Consider the following 19,029-nt stretch of genomic DNA (forward strand, 5'->3'; position numbering starts at 1 on the left):
TTCTTCATACTTGCAGAAATGGAAGATTTCTCCTAATGCTTCCAAAACTCAACTAATAATATTCCCACATAAACCAAAAGCTCTTTATCTGAAATCTTCAAGTAGACATGTTGTCACGATCAGAGGGGTTCCAATAAATTGGTCAGATGAAGTTAAGTATCTAGGGCTCATGCTAGATAAGAATTTAAATTTCAAAAATCACATTGAGGGCATTCAAGTCAAATGTAACAAATATGTAAAATGTCTCTATCCCATTATTAATAGAAAATCAAAACTTTGTCTCAAGAACAAGCTTTTGATATGCAAACAAATTTTCAGGCCAACCATGTTGTATGCTGTACCAATATGGACTAGCTGTTGTAATTGTAACCAGGAAAAAAGCTCTTCAGAGAATTCAAAATAAAATTTTGAAAATGATTCTGAAGCTTCCTCCCTTGTACATATAGTACTAATGAGTTACATAAAATATCCAGTGTTGAAATATTGGAACAAATGTCAAATAAAATAATTAATAATTTCAGGCAAAAAAGTTACAATCTTCTATTGCCACGATTAATGCGTTATATATTAAGGTTAAGTTAAGTTAAGTAAATTGAAAACGCGTTTTTTTGTCTTCTATAAGCAGGTGAAATCAACTCACCTGTAAAAATCTGAACTGCTACGGCAAATGAAATGTAATATGTTGTCAATAAAATGTTATTAAAATCTTAAATTTGTTTTACCAAGTAAGGATGATTATGTTGTCTAATAACACAGAACACACAGAAGAAATGAATGTAATGCTTGAAATGATACTTATAAAGAAATTAAAAAAATGATATCTATCAAGCCTACCGAATATTTTTTCAAAAAAGGTTATAATTTTCGAGAATTTTGAAATTGAATGCTTTTTTCCACGCAAAATTAAATTATTAAACTTCTGCTGTTATGAACGAATAATTTCTTTAAATTCACTTAACACTTCAGTCGTCGCGATGTTGTATTTTGTACAACACTTTTGAAAAAAAAACTCGCTTTTCGTCCTCAACAGCAGTGTGGTGGTTTTGACGGTGGTGAACCGCGCGACGACTGGAAGTTTAAACAATACACTAGTTATAGATATAATATCATGTTTGTATCTTTGGAATGAAATAGTATGTTAATTGCATACCTTTTCTACGAGTACTGTAAATGTTTTATGGGAATTTTTTCTAAGCTTGAATCATCGATATTATAAACAAGATCACGAATGGTTGCAATTGCAGTTAATTTTTAAGTAAATATTGATTTTCTGAAAGGGTAATAATCGATCAAATTTGAGAGCAATTTCCCGCTTTATTAAAGTTAAAGCTATGGTTTTAATGATTGATAACAAATCGACTCTCTTATTTATAAGTCAAGGAACATTGTGGTTTTTTTTTTTTTTCTACGGAATGGCCGAGTTATAATTTTGAGTTGGGGAATTTTATTGTATAAGATCAGTTCAGTGGTACAAAGCACACATTTTTTTTTTCAAATATAAAAAAGAACTTTTTTTTTGTGTTTGTTAATTTAGTTTACTCCCAACTGTTTTCATCAGTTCGAAATTCACGCGCAATATTAGTGCTGCCAATAATAGTTCAAATTATCTTCAAGCGTTTTCGCGCGTCGAAGCACCACACGAACTGCTTTCACGCTTGACCACACTTTCCATCCCTCTTCGCATCGCTTCAGTATACCAGGTATGCGCGATTTTCATACAACATGCATGGAGAGACCTTCAACGCGTACGCTCCTCTTTCACATCCTCGCTTTCTATCTGTACTAAGTAATATAGTTTGAGATCTTATCAAATCGAATCTTATCCGATCGAATTTCCCGGAACCCATAATGGCGTTGTTTTGTTTTACATTGGGCTGGATAGATTATTTGGGAGGTGAGGTTGGGACGGAGAATATTGTTTTTACCTTGAATTTCAATTTTCGATGGAAAATCCATCTGAATATTTTTTTTTTTTCAAATTTAGATGTCAGTATTATCATTCTGTATTTCTGTTTATTTGCTGTCAAATCATCTAACAACAAACAATCTGCTCTTCAAATCAGCAAAATGGAGTCACATAAAGCCAAGAGTACTCTGAAAATTACACAAGAGTGAATGTTCAAACTGATGAAAGTTTAAATCAAAGCCTGAGCTTACATGATCAACTGATCATATTTTTCGACATCTTTTTATCTCGATTTATGAGGAAAATGTATACAGGAAACAAGATAAATAGAAATAAGGAATAGATGATTGACGAATTATAATTATTCATGATTGTAATAAAATTGTTGAAAAATCTAGATATTTAAAAGAGAGATTAGTGCTGAACAAGCAAAATATTAGTCACCCCTGTTCTTGTTTATATTCAAATGCCATTTCGATCGAAAACAGTTTTTCATTTTCGCCAACAGTACCAAGTAGGGATTCTTCCACCACATTTAATGATAAAAGATGTTTTGAAGTAGTTATCAACTGGAGAAAGCAATAAAATAATATAGAAAACAAAAATACTGATTACTGTGATGCATCAAAACCCGGACACCTAAGATGATACACATATTCAAATGCTTGCATACGATTGGTTAATCGTTATTTTATTATGTATTACTTTGAGATGATAGCTTTTAGGTTAGAACTTGATAATTTTCACCAAATTTACAATGAAATGAATGAAAAATGAGTTAATTCTGCATCATGTCGTGTCCATAAATCCGGACACATGAATCAAAACCGGACATCGGTGCATCAAATTCCGAACATTTAAAAAATTGCAGTAGTTCTTTAAAAAAAAAATAAAAACCATTAAACATACCTTGATATCACAATACAAAGATTCATGGATTTGTAAAATTAATGTTGTTCCTCTGCTGGATTATACAGAAACATCATAAAACGTAGGTTTTGAAGTCTGCAAAAAATACTTGTGATATGTGCATCGTTCCCCCAATAATTACACATAATTTACAAACATTTTCAGTTAATACTATTTAAAATCACAACGGTTCAACATTCAACGAGTTTTCCAGGTTTTCGAACAATTATGATGTTGTATTTCTTTTTGAACTTTGAAAAATTGTATGCTAACACACTGTGTCAGGATTCGAAACCACACATATAAGTATCCGGACAGTCTTCTTCTGGCAAAGAATTACATGCATTTCATAAATTTCTTCGAAACTATTGACTTTACCGAGAACAAAATACAAACAAATCACTACAGAACATGAACCACATATGATTAGCACGTAACAAACGCGTGATGAATCGCCGAAACGCGATGGCGCATTGAGTAGAATTTCTTTGCTTATCGTTAATTTTGAAAGCAAACGCGTCCTAGCAGAACCGACTTTTGTTTTTGTCTTTAATTATGTTTTACAAGGCTAACTTGATGTCAATTCATGTTACAATGGTCAACAATATTTAACATTAATAGTAGGAATAATATTCTCACACTATTTAACATTGAAATGATTGAATTTCACCAGAGTGTCCGGATATTGGTCCTGTCCGGATTTTGATTTATCACGGTAACAGTTTATCAATAAATCAGTTGTAATTATGATAAGTTACTAAACTTAATTCATTTAATTATAAAATTCCCTATTTTTGGATTTAATTTACTAGCAAACGTTCTGATCCGTGCTCCATTTACGCCAAAAACGAGCGCAGTCATATCATATTTCTCTAGCGTTCACTAGCGTTCTTGCGCGTCGAAGCAGCAAATGATTTCCACAGATCTCTTTGAACCTCTTTGCTTCGCCTTCAGTATACCAGGTAAGCGCGTTTTCCATATAGTTTGCATTGAGAGAGCTTTGACTCTTTTCTCTTCTCTCATTTTATCCCTTCTCTACTCCTGCAATATGTCATCGCCCTAAGAAAGAGGAGCAAAAAGAGCAAATGGGGCAACAAAAGAAACAAAAGGCCATGGTGCGACGTGAAGCGCAACAGAAACGAGAGGAAACTAAGAAGGCTAAAGCGGAAGAGCGTGCACGGAAGAAAATGGAAAGGAAGCCGAAGAGTTCAAAAGTGAAGGTTAAGAAGAAACTTGTCATGATTCGAGGCTGATGGTTGTTTTCGGATTCTATGTACACTGATAACATGAATTTGAATATTTTGTTACTGTTGAACGATTTTTTTTTTGAGATTTCGAGTTTTTTGAGACAATACTACACCAAAAACAAGGGGCTTCATGTCGCTTCACAAATAAATGAATTTTTTATATGAGTGAATGTTGTTTTGTTTTATTTATTGCTGAATAATAGTCTTGGCTTGAAAAAAAGTTCTGCGGAAAAGCACACAAAATTCTTCATTGTCGGTTGTTTTGCATGATGGTTTGGTTTTAGATTTTTAACTTTAACTTACTATTAAGCAATACCCCGTTTTCATAGCAAAATTAGGAAGAACCTATAAGGTGTAACTAAAAATTTTTTTTACATTTTTTACATCTATACTGTTTTCTTTTGTTCCTCACAAATTTAGGATTTTTTATTTATCCAAAAATTATTCAACATACAAATCTTCGAGGCCTTACATAAACAACGTCCACAATTTGTATAGCCATATAAGACTATAATCCCTCTAAATAACTTTTTTCATAAGAATTAGTTTTTTTTCCAAAATCATGGAAATTCATTAGTATGTTCAGATTCCTTTTCCACAAAAAAAAATAAATTTTCGTAGTTTACGAACGGACCCAAACCACTTTTGCTCTCCCGTAACTAAATTTTACATTAGAAATTAATTGAAACTAACATTTTTCAAAATACTAAGTACTAGTAGTTTGAAATCCGATTCATAAATTGTGACTGGTGTGTATATTTCCCACAATTTATTGACCAAGTTACTCAAAAATCTTAGCCAAATCCGTATAAATACGCATTTATCTCTCATAGCTATGTTTATTGAATCTGTAAATGTTGTCTGGCGCTCAATCTCTCACAAAACATCTTTGAAACAAACTTTAAAACGTCGTTTCTAGCTAAGCGTCAATAGCCACACGGCTTACAAATTTGGCCAAAAATACAGCCTAAATAGCTACAAAAAGAATTTAGTAATATTGTTGGTTCATACCGCGATCAAGAGCTGTTTTATTGAGATAAAAAGCCTTGAAATGACTAAACGCTATGTGTTGCTTATCAGTAAAAATGATTCTGTGATGTTTTGTGAAAAGTTTGATAATAATTTTGTCATTTGAAATCAGCTGATTCATAAATTGTGGGTGATTCAACTGCGTGGGTTGACTGTAAATTATGGTAGAAAAAGTATTGGCCCACTGTTCTCAAGTGCACAAGTGTTTTTCCGGCTCACATAGAAATTGTCTTTCTATGTTTAATTACCGGTATAAAAATCGTGAGTGGCAGTGCAAAAGGTGCATTAGATACCGCTTTGAAGATTTTCGCGTGTGTAAGAGTGAGAAACAGTGAAAATAAACGACTTTTCCTCATACAAAAATCTGGTGTGACGGTAAATAAAAGATATAAAACGATTAAAGAACACGGCCATCATGCATGATGATAGTGACAGCAAGATTTTTTCTTGCATAGCATGCTATTATATGCTTGGATGGTAAGTTGCATGCAACATTTTGTCAAAACTTGGATGATATGACATCTGTGAAACTTGCATCAAATCAGTGCTGCATGTTTCGCTGGAAAATTATAAGCTTAAAAAAAAAAATATATTTTAAGTAACGGTAAACCATAAAATATATTAAAAATCATTATTCATTTATTTAATTATTATCATTATTGTTTTTTTTTTTAACTTATTGACATTTTTATTTTTTTTTTATTTTTATTTTTTTTTTGTGGATGATAAACGTCTTGATTAGTTTTAAAAGTTGTGTCACAGGTGACATGGTTGGTCATAATTCTTCAAGAGTATTACGTCATAAAGGTTGCCTAAGACACACAACAATAAAACATTTCTGTGACATAAATAATCACAAATATGAAGTTCATCAAATTCCTGCAGGTGAACCTCCATCATGCAAAAGGTGCATCTTCTGTTTTGAGTCGGAGGTTCAGAAAGGAGGGATTGGACGTGGCACTAATACAAGAGCCATGATATAATAAAGGAAAAATACTTGGAATTGAAACCAATAAGTGTAACTTATTTTATGATGGTAATCAGAGTTCACCCAGAACTGCTGTACTCATTAATAACACTTTGAAATGCTACCCTTTAACTGAATTTATACAACGTGACATTGTTGCGGTCATGGTTGAGGTACCGACCACTAGAGGAATTACAGAGGTTGTAATAGCCTCAGCTTATTTCCCTGGAGACGCTTTAGAGGTTCCTCCTCCTGAGATCGTTTCATTCGTCAATCATTGCAGAAAAATCAATAAGTCGTTCATTATTGGCTGTGATGCTAATGCACATCATACCGTATGGGGTAGTACGGATATTAATAGCCGTGGTGAATGTCTTCTGGACTACCTGTGTTCTAGTAACATAGATATATGTAATAAGGGTAATGAACCTACCTTTTCAAATGCAATCAGACAGGAGGTTTTGGATTTGACATTGTGTAATGCTGCAATTTATGATAAAATTTCAAACTGGCACGTGTCAAAAGAAACTTCCCTGTCCGATCATAAGCACATTATGTTTGAGTGGAGCGGAGGTGATTATCCGCGTATTGCTTTTCGAAATCCCAGGAAAACCAACTGGGAACAATATGCACAGTGCTTAAATTCCAACTCATTTACAAAGGATGAAAACATTGATTCTATTCAAAAACTAGAGTCGTTTTCTCAAGAAGTAAAGGGAAAAATTATTCATTCGTTCCATACTAATTGTCCTATGAAGAAATCTTCTTCTAGTAGAGACGTGCCTTGGTGGAACACTAAACTTGAAAGGTTACGAAAACTCTCTCGTAAACTTTTTAATAAAGCGAAACAAACTTCAGACTGGGCTCAATACAGGAGAGCTTTGACTGAATACAACAGGGAAATAAGAAAGTCTAAGAGAAGATCTTGGATTCAAACCTTTGAAAATATAAGTGCTACTCCTGTAGTCGCAAGACTACAGAAAGCGCTGGCCAAAGATCACACGTTCAAGCTAGGGTCGTTGAAACGAGAGGACGGAGTTTCTACGAAAACTCCGGATGAAACCTTAAATTTGATTATGGAAACTCATTTTCCTGGGTCAATTTCTTGTGTGGATTCAAACAGCTCTGAACCAATCGAGTATGAAAGGTGTTCTGTCGAAGCTTTGTCATCTGATAGAACAGTAATCTCTGAACCAGATCTTGCAGACGAAATATTTACAAATGCAAGAGTGAAACACGCTATAAGATCTTTTCAACCTTACAAATCTGCAGGAGTGGACGGAATATTCCCAGCACTGATTCAAAACGGAGAAGCAGTGCTGATTTCGCCTCTAATTGAGATGTTTAAGGCGAGCTTAAGATTAAACTATGTTCCATCTGATTGGAGAGCAGTGAAGGTTATCTTTATTCCTAAAATAGGAAAACGAGATAAAATGCATCCAAAGTCATATAGACCTATTAGTCTCTCATCAATTTTGTTAAAGACTATGGAAAAAGTGTTGTATGATTACATCAATTCAACATACATGCTCAAGTGTCCATTATCTGACTCACAGTTTGCTTATCAATCTGGTAAGTCAACAGTTACGGCACTTCATACATTGGTAACAAAAGTGGAAAAAGCTCTTTCAGTGAAAGAAATAGCACTTTGCTCATTCTTGGACATTGAAGGAGCCTTCGACAACGCTTCCTATTCTTCAATGACTCGTGCAATGAAGAAAAGGAATTTCAACAAGAATATCATTAACTGGATCAATAATATGCTTGTAAAAAGAGAAATCACTTCCGAGCTGGGAAGTTCGTCTATAACAGTAAGGGCTACAAAAGGTTGTCCACAAGGAGGAGTCCTCTCGCCTCTATTGTGGTCTTTAGTAGTTGACGATCTTCTTAAAAGCTTGGAAGAAAAAGGTTTCGAAGTTGTAGGATTTGCAGATGATATAGTCATTATTGTGAGAGGGAAGTTTGACAATATCATTTCAGAACGTATGCAACTGGCCCTAAACTTAACCAATTCTTGGTGTATTCAGGAGGGCCTTAACATAAATCCTTCAAAAGTAGTAATTGTCCCTTTTACTAAGAAAAGGAAGTTCATCCTAAAAGCTTTGAAGCTTGGAGGAGTACAAATGCACCTTAGTGAACAAGTCAAATACTTAGGAGTAATTTTGGATTGTAAACTGAATTGGAATGCTCATATTGAATATGTGACTAATAAAGCTACAAGTTCATTTTGGGCATGCTCCAAAATATTTGGCAGAAGATGGGGCTTGAAACCAAAAATGATAATGTGGATTTATTTGGCCATAATTCGTCCAAAAGTAACATATGCTTCGCTAGTGTGGTGGCCAAAAACAAAAGAGGCCACAACACAAGCAAAACTATCAAAAGTACAACGTCTTGTGTCCATCGCTATAACGGGCTATCAAACGGATGCAAAGCACTCCGTCAAAAGCATTAGATGCTATTCTTCATCTGCTACCGTTGTACGAATTTGTACACTTAGAAGCGGAGAAGAGTTTTCTAAGGCTTAATAGATTAAATAAGTTCAAATCAGGTGATCTTGTTGGGCACTTGAATATTTCACAACATATCCATTGTGGGCCAGTGATGACTATGTATGAGGACTGGATGAAAACTGTGGACAATTCTGATATCCCTTACAATGTATGCGATACGACGCGTACGGATTGGGATGTTGGAGGTCCCAATGTTCGTCAAGGCTCCATAAAATTCTTCACAGATGGTTCAAAAATTGGGACACAAACTGGAGCAGGAATCTACGGCCCTGGGACAAACGTCTCCGTGGCGATGGGAAGCTATCCAACAGTATTCCAAGCGGAGATTTTTGCCATACTAGAATGCGCAAATATTTGTCTTAAGAGAAAATACAGACATGCAAATATCTGTATTTTTTCTGATAGTCAAGCTGCGTTGAAGGCATTGGGCGCATATAAATGCTCATCAAGACTTGTCTGGGAATGCATTCTCTCATTGCGAAAGGTGTGCCAAGAAAACTCTGTATGTTTGTATTGGGTTCCGGGACACAATGGCATTGTAGGAAATGAAAAGGCAGACAAGCTTGCTAAACAGGGTTCAAATACACAGTTCATTGGACCGGAGCCATTCTGTGGCATATCGTACTGTGCACTAAATATGGAACTAAAAAGCTGGGAACGACAAAGGGTGATGACCAATTGGATGGTCACCACAAGGTGTAATCAATCTAAAAGATTTTTAGTTCCAAATGAAACTATCACGAAAAGACTCTTAGAGCTCAACAAGAGAGTTCTTTGTATATACACTGGCCTATTAACTGGACACTGTCCGAGTAGATATCATTTAAAGAATATTGGTCAGGTTCAGAATGATATCTGTCGTTTCTGTAATATGGAACGCGAAACCTCGGAACACCTGCTCTGCAGTTGTAGTGCATTATACAAGCGCAGATCCAAATTTCTAAACGGGGGTTATTTACCACCAAGTGAAATTTGGACTGGAAATCCCAGTAAGGTTGTGGGTTTTATTAACTCTATTTTGCCTGACTGGGAAAAGACGCGTCAAAGTGCTTAAGCTGTTCACTTGATTCATGGTGGACAGTTTAAGTTCCTTCAATGATGCGAATAGTAAAAAGGGACATGCCACAAAAGTTCAATCCAATGGACGCAGTGGCTTAACCTACCCAAAAAAAAAAAAAAAAAAATGGTAGAAAATTGCTTCCGACAGCAGCGTCTTACCTATTCTGTCCTAAAATATTGAACATAGTTTTTTTTAACTAGTTCGTTTACTGCTCCTACTCGCATAACAGTCTCATAGTATATGGGATATCCTATATAAATGGGACTGATATGCGAGTATGGGCAGTTTATTTGAGGCTCAATCGCGTTTAACGCTTTACGGACCCGAAATTTTTTTTAGTATTATTTACAATGTATTTACATTTGAATTATCAAAGTAAGTACGGGATGGAGCCAGGGTACTCGTGGCAACTCGAGGTAATGGTCACAATTTTCGGAAGGAAGGACATGGTAAGAATTGGGTTGAGGGTTCTCTGCAGCTCATCCAGGAGGTATATTGTATCATGGCGTTGGTACCAATTTCTTGTCGGTATTCGAAGTTATGGCTGCCAGCTCAGCAACATAAACCTTGCAATACGTGAGATAGTTATACATCGAAGTTGATCTGGAATCCCATGAGTAGCTTGTTTCATGGACAGATTGTATTCAACAGAGGAACTGTCTCTGGTGAAGCGTTCATGTGGATAACATGGAAGACTTATGTTAGATGACATATAGTAGAGATAAACTCTCATGAATTTTGACTGAGTATTCAGTTTGAGCATTTCTTCAATGTTTTCGATAACGAGCGTTTTGCTCACTCCACATTTAATAAGTATTCTTAGCGAGAGCTACCAGAACCGGTTCGGTAGCGGTAAAACCCCTGCTAGTACCTCCAGGCCCGCATAATGTGTCGAGTGCATACAACCTAGGGCAATATGCAAACAACGATATTGAATTCGTTCCAACTTAATAAGATAGCCATTTGCTGCTGAGAGGAAACAGAAAGAGCCATACTCTAGAACAGAGAGGATTGTTGTTTTATAGAGTTTTAAGAGGACTTCCGGGTGCACCCCACCATGTTCCGCTGATTGTTAGTAGAAAATTGATCCTTTTTTGCCATTTCTCTACCAAACACTTAGAATCCATCCAAATGTATTTTGAATCAAACCAGGCCCCAAGATATTTTGGAGTCGAAGACTGGTTGATGTCTGTTTTCAAAAGCTTAAACTTTAGTTAGGCTGGATTCTGCTACCTAGAAAATACAATCAATTGAGATTTTTGCGGTGCAAACTCGACCACTAAATGTGCAGCCCAAGTGGATAGAACATCAAGGGAATTTTGCAATGGTCTTTGCAAGATTTCCGCTCGTGGGCCCTTAATGGAAACCACAGCATCATCTGCAAGTTGTCTCAACATAACAATTATAACGCAAGAGACTTAAACATGAGCCTTGGGGAAGGCCCATATATCTAATTCTGAAAGTTGTGAATTGGCCGAGAATGAAGCTCATCTGCTTTTCTGACAACAAATTGTGCAAAAAGTTATTCAATATTCCAGGTAGTCCAGTATTGCGCAGGCTTTCTGACAATATTTCTATAGAAACTGAATCAATTTGAAAAGTACACCGGTGAACGTAATGCAAGCAGACGCAGGACAACTACCGATGGACCTGAGACTAGAGTGGCTAGCACTGAAGGAAACTCTGAAGGTAAAACAGAGCAAAAATCCCAATCGCAAGTTCATTGAGAAAGCTATGACAAGCAACCGAGGCAACGGCTCCTATCTATCAGTACTAGCATGCAAACACAAAGTAATTATGAACCAGCTAAGCACGAACACGGCAGATCTAGAACAAGAGCTGCGAAAGGTTCAGAATTGCTCATTCGCAGTGAAAACTTCCCTGCCAGGAATAGACTCGAAAAAAACGAATATAAGCCCGGGGCAATGGAAGGCAGCAGCAAACCAGCTTCAGAACACCAAGTACGCTAACAGCAACAAGCTGTTCACAGACGCTTTAAAGAACACGCACGGAACAGCAATAGCGGCAGTAGATGGGACAGACAACACATTTAGCGCCGAGAAGATCAACAGCAACACGAGTATCACCAACGCGATTGCAGAGGCGCTCAAAATCGTAACACAGAAGGGATACCTTCGAGCAGTCATCATAGATTCGAAAAGTGCCTGCGAATGCCTCAAAAACAAGGAAAAAAGTAGAACGAACCACATAGTCAGAAACATATCGCTACAGATAGAATCGCTGAAAAGGAAGGGAGTACAGGTGACGATCCAGTGGATGCCCAGTCATGTAGGGATCCAGGGAAACGAGACAGCGGACAAGATAGCAGTACAAGCCACAGAAAATAGCGAGATTAAGGACCAAGAAGCCCATGGATCACTAACGTTAGGTGACGCAGTAATTCTATTGTAATTGTAATTGCTCGATCCACACCCTGGCAGACATCCGTCCGGTAGATAGACACGGGCTAGGTGAGGACCTACCAAGCCTCCCCCGTTAACATGTCCTATACCGTTTAGCACACCGGGATCTTCCACAAGCAGGCGCCGGTATTTAAAGCGGTCCCACAAGTTTCAGATACATTAAATAGATATAGTCCCTCTGGCACTAAACCGAATAGCGCCCTCCACATCATCACCAGCACTGCCCATCCCGCGCGCCAACAAAATGCCGGAAGTAGCGTGCCGTGTAGCACATCAGATGTTTTACACAGCACACCACCTCCGACACCATGCTCAACGTACAGCAAAGACAGCGCTGATAAAAAGCGGAATGCGTCATTCGATTCAGTACCAGAGGGACTATAAATGTAACGAAGAGGAAATGAAAAAGATAGTAGAGATGGTTTGGCTGTTGGATTGCTGAAACGAGAAGAAATAAATAAAGTTATTACGTTTAAACGTGGTTTTTATAGTTAAATAAATGTATCGATAGTTTCTCGTCTGTTTCTTTTCCGTATCGTAGTTGCGTCGATTATATCCAACTCGAGTTTTATCGTCTCCGCTCGGGCAATGAGGACCGCGATGAAATGAAAATATAAAAATATGAGCATTAGTGTTTATCTTTTATTTAATGTGGTTCTCATTTGCTTTCCAATACCTAAGTAACATGTGAACTCTGCCTCTATCAGAAAATTCTAATAAATTATAATTTAGCCTCCTACACTTCCCTAACACAAAGTATCTCTATTAAATAAAACATTTACAAGTGCAAAAGCGCAAAAAATAACCAAACAAATACCCCAAAATTCTTTCTCATTGTACGACAAACATTTCAAAACAATTACGAAATGCTAAAATTCAACAATAACTACCCTCAACAAAACTTTCATTCAATCACCCTTAAAATACCTACACAGTCATCAGTAGACCCTGCACTATAATAACCTCCTAATATAACGCAGAGCTAAAAATGCTCTCTTGCGTTACACAATCTAAACAAGAAGCCATTTTCAAATACTTCCCATAATTTGTGCGCGGCAAAACAGATTCCACTTTCTACATAATGTAACCCAGCATGAACAGCTGCCCAACTCTCCAGATCTGCGCCCTCCAAGTTCCAAGGTGCTGCTGCCTTACGTTGAAAACTTCTTTCCTCAAAGTCTGTCTATCAATTCCGAACTCTATTGCATTCTACCATACCAATCAGACCCTATTCTAGGCTAGACACAAAGTCATAACCCCAATGTGATGGATTTACCCAGTAAATCCACAACCTTGTCATAACCCCTTTTACGTTAAGCAATCCTCGAGAGTCATCCATATTGATGCTTGGCAAAAAAAATATATATAGGTGTCAGTATTCAATCCACAAATTCCAAATTACACCACATTACGTTGGTCCGTTTGGCGTCGCCGGTGGATACCTGTTCTGGCATTCGTTTCTTTCAAATTTTACTTCTGTCCTCCCACTTTATCAATACGAATGTTGACGAATCACGATAATCTGAAGATCGTGACCAGAACGGAGGTAGGATTTATCACTAGGGACCAACCACCACCACTATCGTTAGGTGACGCAGTAATCCTAGCTAAAAAAAAACCATTTGGCAAAAATGGACCAGGATATATCAAGAAATATCAACAACAAAAGGAGCCAAATACTTCGAGTTTGCTAAGGAATCTATGAACAGACCGTGGTGCAAAGGACTTCAAATGACGACAGAAGAAAAAATAGTGTTGAGCCGCATAAGATCAAATCACTGCATGACGAAGGATAGAAGATTCAAGTGGAGATGGGAGGATAACGAATTGTGCGACTTGTGCGACGAAGTAGAGGACCTAGAGCACACATTATATCATTGCATCAGATGGCTCAACACCAGAGCGAAGGCAAAAGTGCTAGAGAACAGAAAACCCATAGTCAGAATATTTGAAGACCACAAGATTGATGAGTTGAAAAGCATAGTGCAATTCCTAAAAGACATTAACGTTAAGCTGTAAAACGGAAAAAACCTAGCAACATAGGGTACTTCCACCCTAAATCAACATCAAAAACAACAATTCACAAACGCAAAGTGACAACAAAAGGCAAGATGGACCAACCCATGGTCTAAGCCTGAGCAACAGACAAAAAAAACTGAATCAAAAGCTACCTTAATATCCAGCTTCAAGCTTCGAGTTCGGAGATACCATATTTACGAAAAGAAGGCCGCACGGGACGTCTTCATAATCACCCTATCCATTTGAAGAAGCAAATTTCAAGAACCACTCCATATATCGATGCGAAAAATGTATCACTATGATTCTATATATGTAGTGCACAACATAATACATTTTCAGCGTCATCGGTTCACTAAAACTCGAGATTTGCTTCCGCAAAGTTTTGATGATAATTGTTAGAGTGAGACAAAAGATAGGGAAAATAACACGGTCTCCCGTGTCCCCTTAAAGGCATTAGATTATTTTCGATACAACTGAGTGCATTCATCATCCCAACCGTATGTGGCTGGCTTATTTTGAAGGCTGCACTTGGAACTCGTTGTTTTTGGGATTCTAATGCACTTTTATAGATCAATTCTGTTAGGAATCGATACTTATCCATGATTCGATACCAAAAGTTACCGTCGATGCAAATTTTTGCCAATCTATATTCCTAGTGAGGTCAAAAGGAACTTGAATTGACTGTTCTGACCTTTTACAATTGTTTCTGATACATGGTTTTTATGGGCAAGTGATCACTACCATGGGGATAATCGTTCATCATCCACATGCAATCGAATGATAGTGAACTTGAACCCAAAGACAAGTCATGGCGGCTTTCTTTGCCGTCCGATGGAATACGTGTCACTTTACCTGTGTTTAAAATGTTCAAGATGAAATCGTCATATAAGTCATAGGAAATAGCCGCTTTATAATCGTTATAAGATTCACACAATCCAGTAGCATGTGAGTTCATATCACCCAGCACTACCCGAGCAGAAGAAAATAACTACTGAATACCAAATTGAGGTATTCCATACCAGATAATTTCCAATACTACATACCTGAATGAGGTATGAATTAGCCCTGCATAAGAGGTAAAATGCCTCAAATAATATCTCAAGCATATTCTACGAACACCAAACTGATAACTAGATCAGGTATTGTAATACCTCAATAATACTTTATGGATTTTCATATAAAAATGAAATTTTTCAATTGTAGTTCAATACCTCCAGCAGACCTCAATAGCTGTTTAATACTTCAATGAAGTATTTTTAATTGTTTTAAAGATATTTTTCAATACCATTATAATACCAAATTGAGGTATTGACAACTGAACAATACCTAATTTTGGTATGATACCAAAAAATGGTATGCATAAGTTATTGGGGAGTTATTTGTTCCTCTTCGGGTAATGGAACAGAATGGAGACTGCATTCTAGAGATGATGGCGGTTTATTAAAACTCTTGGAGGAAAATAAACAGAAGCTACGCAAAGATCTCTACCCTTTACGTTTATTTGGTAAGCATCGATTGGTTTGGCTTAAGGCGAAGTAGGCCGTCATTGAAATTTGTATGCGTCGTTGATGATTGTTGCTAATTGATCTCACGATTTCGAATCAAAAAAAATCAGTTGGTTTTGTACTGACACAGCTGAAAAAGTATCAGCATACTTTATGCATGTTAGCGCGTACGGTGATACATTTTCAAGCCAATATAAACTACAGTCAAACCTCCATGAGTCGATATTGAAGGGACCATCGACTCATGGAAATATCGACTCATGGAACAGAAATCCATTGAGAAGCTGTTTTGAGGGACCATCATAGTAACCATGAAATTTCGTTTTTAGTATGGTTCCATGAGTCGATATCGAGTCATGGAACATCGACTCATGGAGGTTTAACTGTATCAAGATCGAGTTTTATCACTTTGAAATGCAAGCTGAAAAGTCATCATTGTTACCAAAACAAATGACGGGCTGCTTAGCCTTAAATAATTTAGCTGCTCTGCGGGCATGACATATGCAGTGAAACATAGTAGCCATATGTGTGCTATCTTTCGCGCCAGATTCAGCAATGCTGCCTGTTCAGAAGGATAAAAAAGCGCTATAATATCGTGAACCGCATGTCGGTCCCATCTGCATTTTTGTCAAAATTGAGTTGAGTTCAGTTTTCAACATCTTTTTCAATGCTCTTTCAACTGCCTTAATGAAATAATATGATTTATTCGGAAAAAAATAGGAAAAAACAGCAAGTCAATTTGTCCCATAATGAAAAGTAACCGCATACCAGTCCCTCTACAGACTTTTGCACCATGGGACATAAAAATGTAACTTGTTTTGATGATCTTTATATTTTTCTCGGAAAGATATTGTAGTGAAAAGCAAGTTGTGAAAGTTTCATAAGGATTGGAACATGTTCCAATACTCTGGAAATTTATGAATATTCTTATGAAAAACGAGTTTGAATACGTCACAGCCCATATACGACAATATTTTGTTTGTGGACACAGAAATACGAATTAAGTTTCAACACCGTGCATAAGTCCTCCATAATAGGACGGATACCCCTATAGTCAACATAATTTGTTTCCTTCTATTTTTACGATCTGGCCCACTGTGCAATGGATACTTACCGGCAATCGAGTGGTGGGTGGGTCCTGTGCATTCTTTCCTAGCTTGGTCTCCTGGTACTGCACAAACTGGATAATCAATTGCGCTAACGATTCCTTCGTCGGAGGATCAGGTGCCAGATACTAAAATGGCAAAGGAATAAGGTGTAAAATGTGTAATCCGTGAATGCCGATGAACCGAATTATTGCCGAGAACGCAAGCCAGAGCTTTTTCAGACCTATTAGGAGCAAGTTTTTCGCAGAATAAGTAATCAACATAAGTTCTACACAAAGAAATCCTAAATGTATCCTGATTAACATACACTTTCCACTACAGAAATCCATAAACTTTTCCTATTAGTAATCACCAAGCCCCCACATACAAAAATCAAGATGGCTCATTTTCCACGGCGGCATTCACTGTAGGACACACAATCCTCGCAATCCATACGCACCTTTTTGAAGTTTTTCTGCAGCCATTGTCGCACGGTTTCGAACCCCTGCAGCGACTCCGGGGCCGTGAAGAACTCGGCATTCGGACTGCCGTCCTTTTTCGGTCCGAGCGAGACCATTTCCTGGGAAATTTACCACTTTTTCTGGGACACTCTTTTCACAAAACACAACACTTTCGCACGACGGACGCTTCTCCGTTTTTCTCGCAGTCTATGTGGCTGCGTGCTGACGCGGGTGCTGCTTTTTTTTGTTTACAGCTAAATGGTGCCAAGGTACGTACAGAAATTTTTCGATGAGCTGCAGGGTGGGAAAATGCGGGAAACGTCATGCAAGCTGGCCAACATTCCAAAAGGGCCTCTCCTTTAAGCAAGGTTTCCCCAGGATGGGTGTACGGCTGTCAACTGCGAAGGAAGCTCGCCCAACAATGAACATGTAAACATGGCCCGCATTTACTACGAAAAAGAATAAAAAAAGTCAAAAATAAAAGAAGACCGTGGATAAGTCCATCATGCTTTTCAACACTCAACTAAGGCGCCGTCCACAAATTAAATAGCGCTTTAAGGGGAGGGGAGTAGACTCAAGCATTATGGCTCATATAAACATTTGAAATTTTTCATGCAAAAAGCGTTATGGAGCGTTTTGGAGCTTCGCCTTCTCTATCGAAGTCCAATGGATCATTGAAGGTATGTACTTTTTGTCAGTGCTCACCGCATCAAAACAAAGGTGGCGCTGTATATGGCATTTGACATTGTGACAGCATTGCTGTTGTCAAACACAAAAAACCATAGCGGCCGTTTTGGTTATTTTAATGATCCATTCAAAGGGCTTATTCACAAATTTCATAACGCCAAATATGGTCATTTTGAACACCCACCCACCCCCTCATAACGCATTTTGTAAGAATATTTTTTGAATTTTTTATGACCTGTAACATCTTGAAGACACCCACCCACCCCCTTTAACGTTATGAAATATGTGAATGGGCCCAAATGAAACTGCCTTCTCTATCAGAGCCTTACATGACATCTATGAAACTTCACTTTCTCTATCGAAGCCCAAACATTAGATACTCTACACTGAGAGCAGCGCTGCGGTAAAAATACCATGTTGATGATTTAAATTAAATGCACGACACAGGTTTTTTCTCAATCTCTAAGCGTCGCGACTAATATTTGAATAGTGCGCTGTGTTCATAAACATCGTAAGAATGCAGCGCCACACATGTCATTATGACAGTTATGTCGGGAACGAGTCACACGTCACGTGTCCCACACGCGCGTTCCGATTTGGTGGGCGCGCGACAACACAGTAATCACAAAAACAATGTCTATGATACAGTTTTACCATTAATCATGGAGATTACTGGGAACATATCGCGTATGCGTAACAGTAGTGATAATAGTTGCGTTATGTTTATAACTCTTCGCATACAGTAAATATTTAGAGCCTATTCACAAATTTCTCAATGCTAGAGGGGCCCCGGGTGGGTGGGTGTCCTAACGATGTTACGGCCCATACAAAAATTTAATAATATTCATACAAAAAGCGTTACAAGGGGGTGGGTGGATATTCAAAATGGCCAATTTCAGCGTTATGAAATAAATGCACGGGAAAAAATTCTGTGGTAAAAAATACTATTTTTAGCTGACTACGCCCATTCTTGAAACTACCATGGAATTTCAGACCAATTTACTATGTTTACGGTACACCTCACCACATTACTGGTACATTTGACAGAAATAATTTACAACAATCTGATTTCGACAACAGACATGGTAAAATCAAGCGCATTTCTGGTCTGCTGAAAAATGCCGGTGCGAGCGCTTAAGTTAACCCCCTAAAATAGTAGTTTTTACCGCACAATTTTTTTGCGTGTGAATGCGGGGCGGGAAGTATGCAGGTAAGGCT

General features: G+C 37.5%; 1 protein-coding gene across 1 annotated transcript in view; it reads right to left on the minus strand.

Annotated features, from left to right (window-relative positions):
• LOC5564640 (SWI/SNF complex subunit SMARCC2) overlaps positions 1-17,336 on the minus strand; it is a 33,429-nt gene extending 16,093 nt beyond the window's left edge. Inside the window, 2 exon segments of the mRNA XM_021854642.1 lie at positions 16,693-16,812; positions 17,124-17,336. Of these exon segments, the coding sequence (XP_021710334.1) occupies positions 16,693-16,812; positions 17,124-17,240 (237 nt within the window). The 5' untranslated portion in view covers positions 17,241-17,336.
• Positions 17,337-19,029: the final 1,693 nt, after the last annotated feature.

The sequence above is a fragment of the Aedes aegypti genome, chromosome 3 (assembly GCF_002204515.2).
Source record: "Aedes aegypti strain LVP_AGWG chromosome 3, AaegL5.0 Primary Assembly, whole genome shotgun sequence".
Lineage (NCBI taxonomy): Eukaryota > Metazoa > Arthropoda > Insecta > Diptera > Culicidae > Aedes > Aedes aegypti.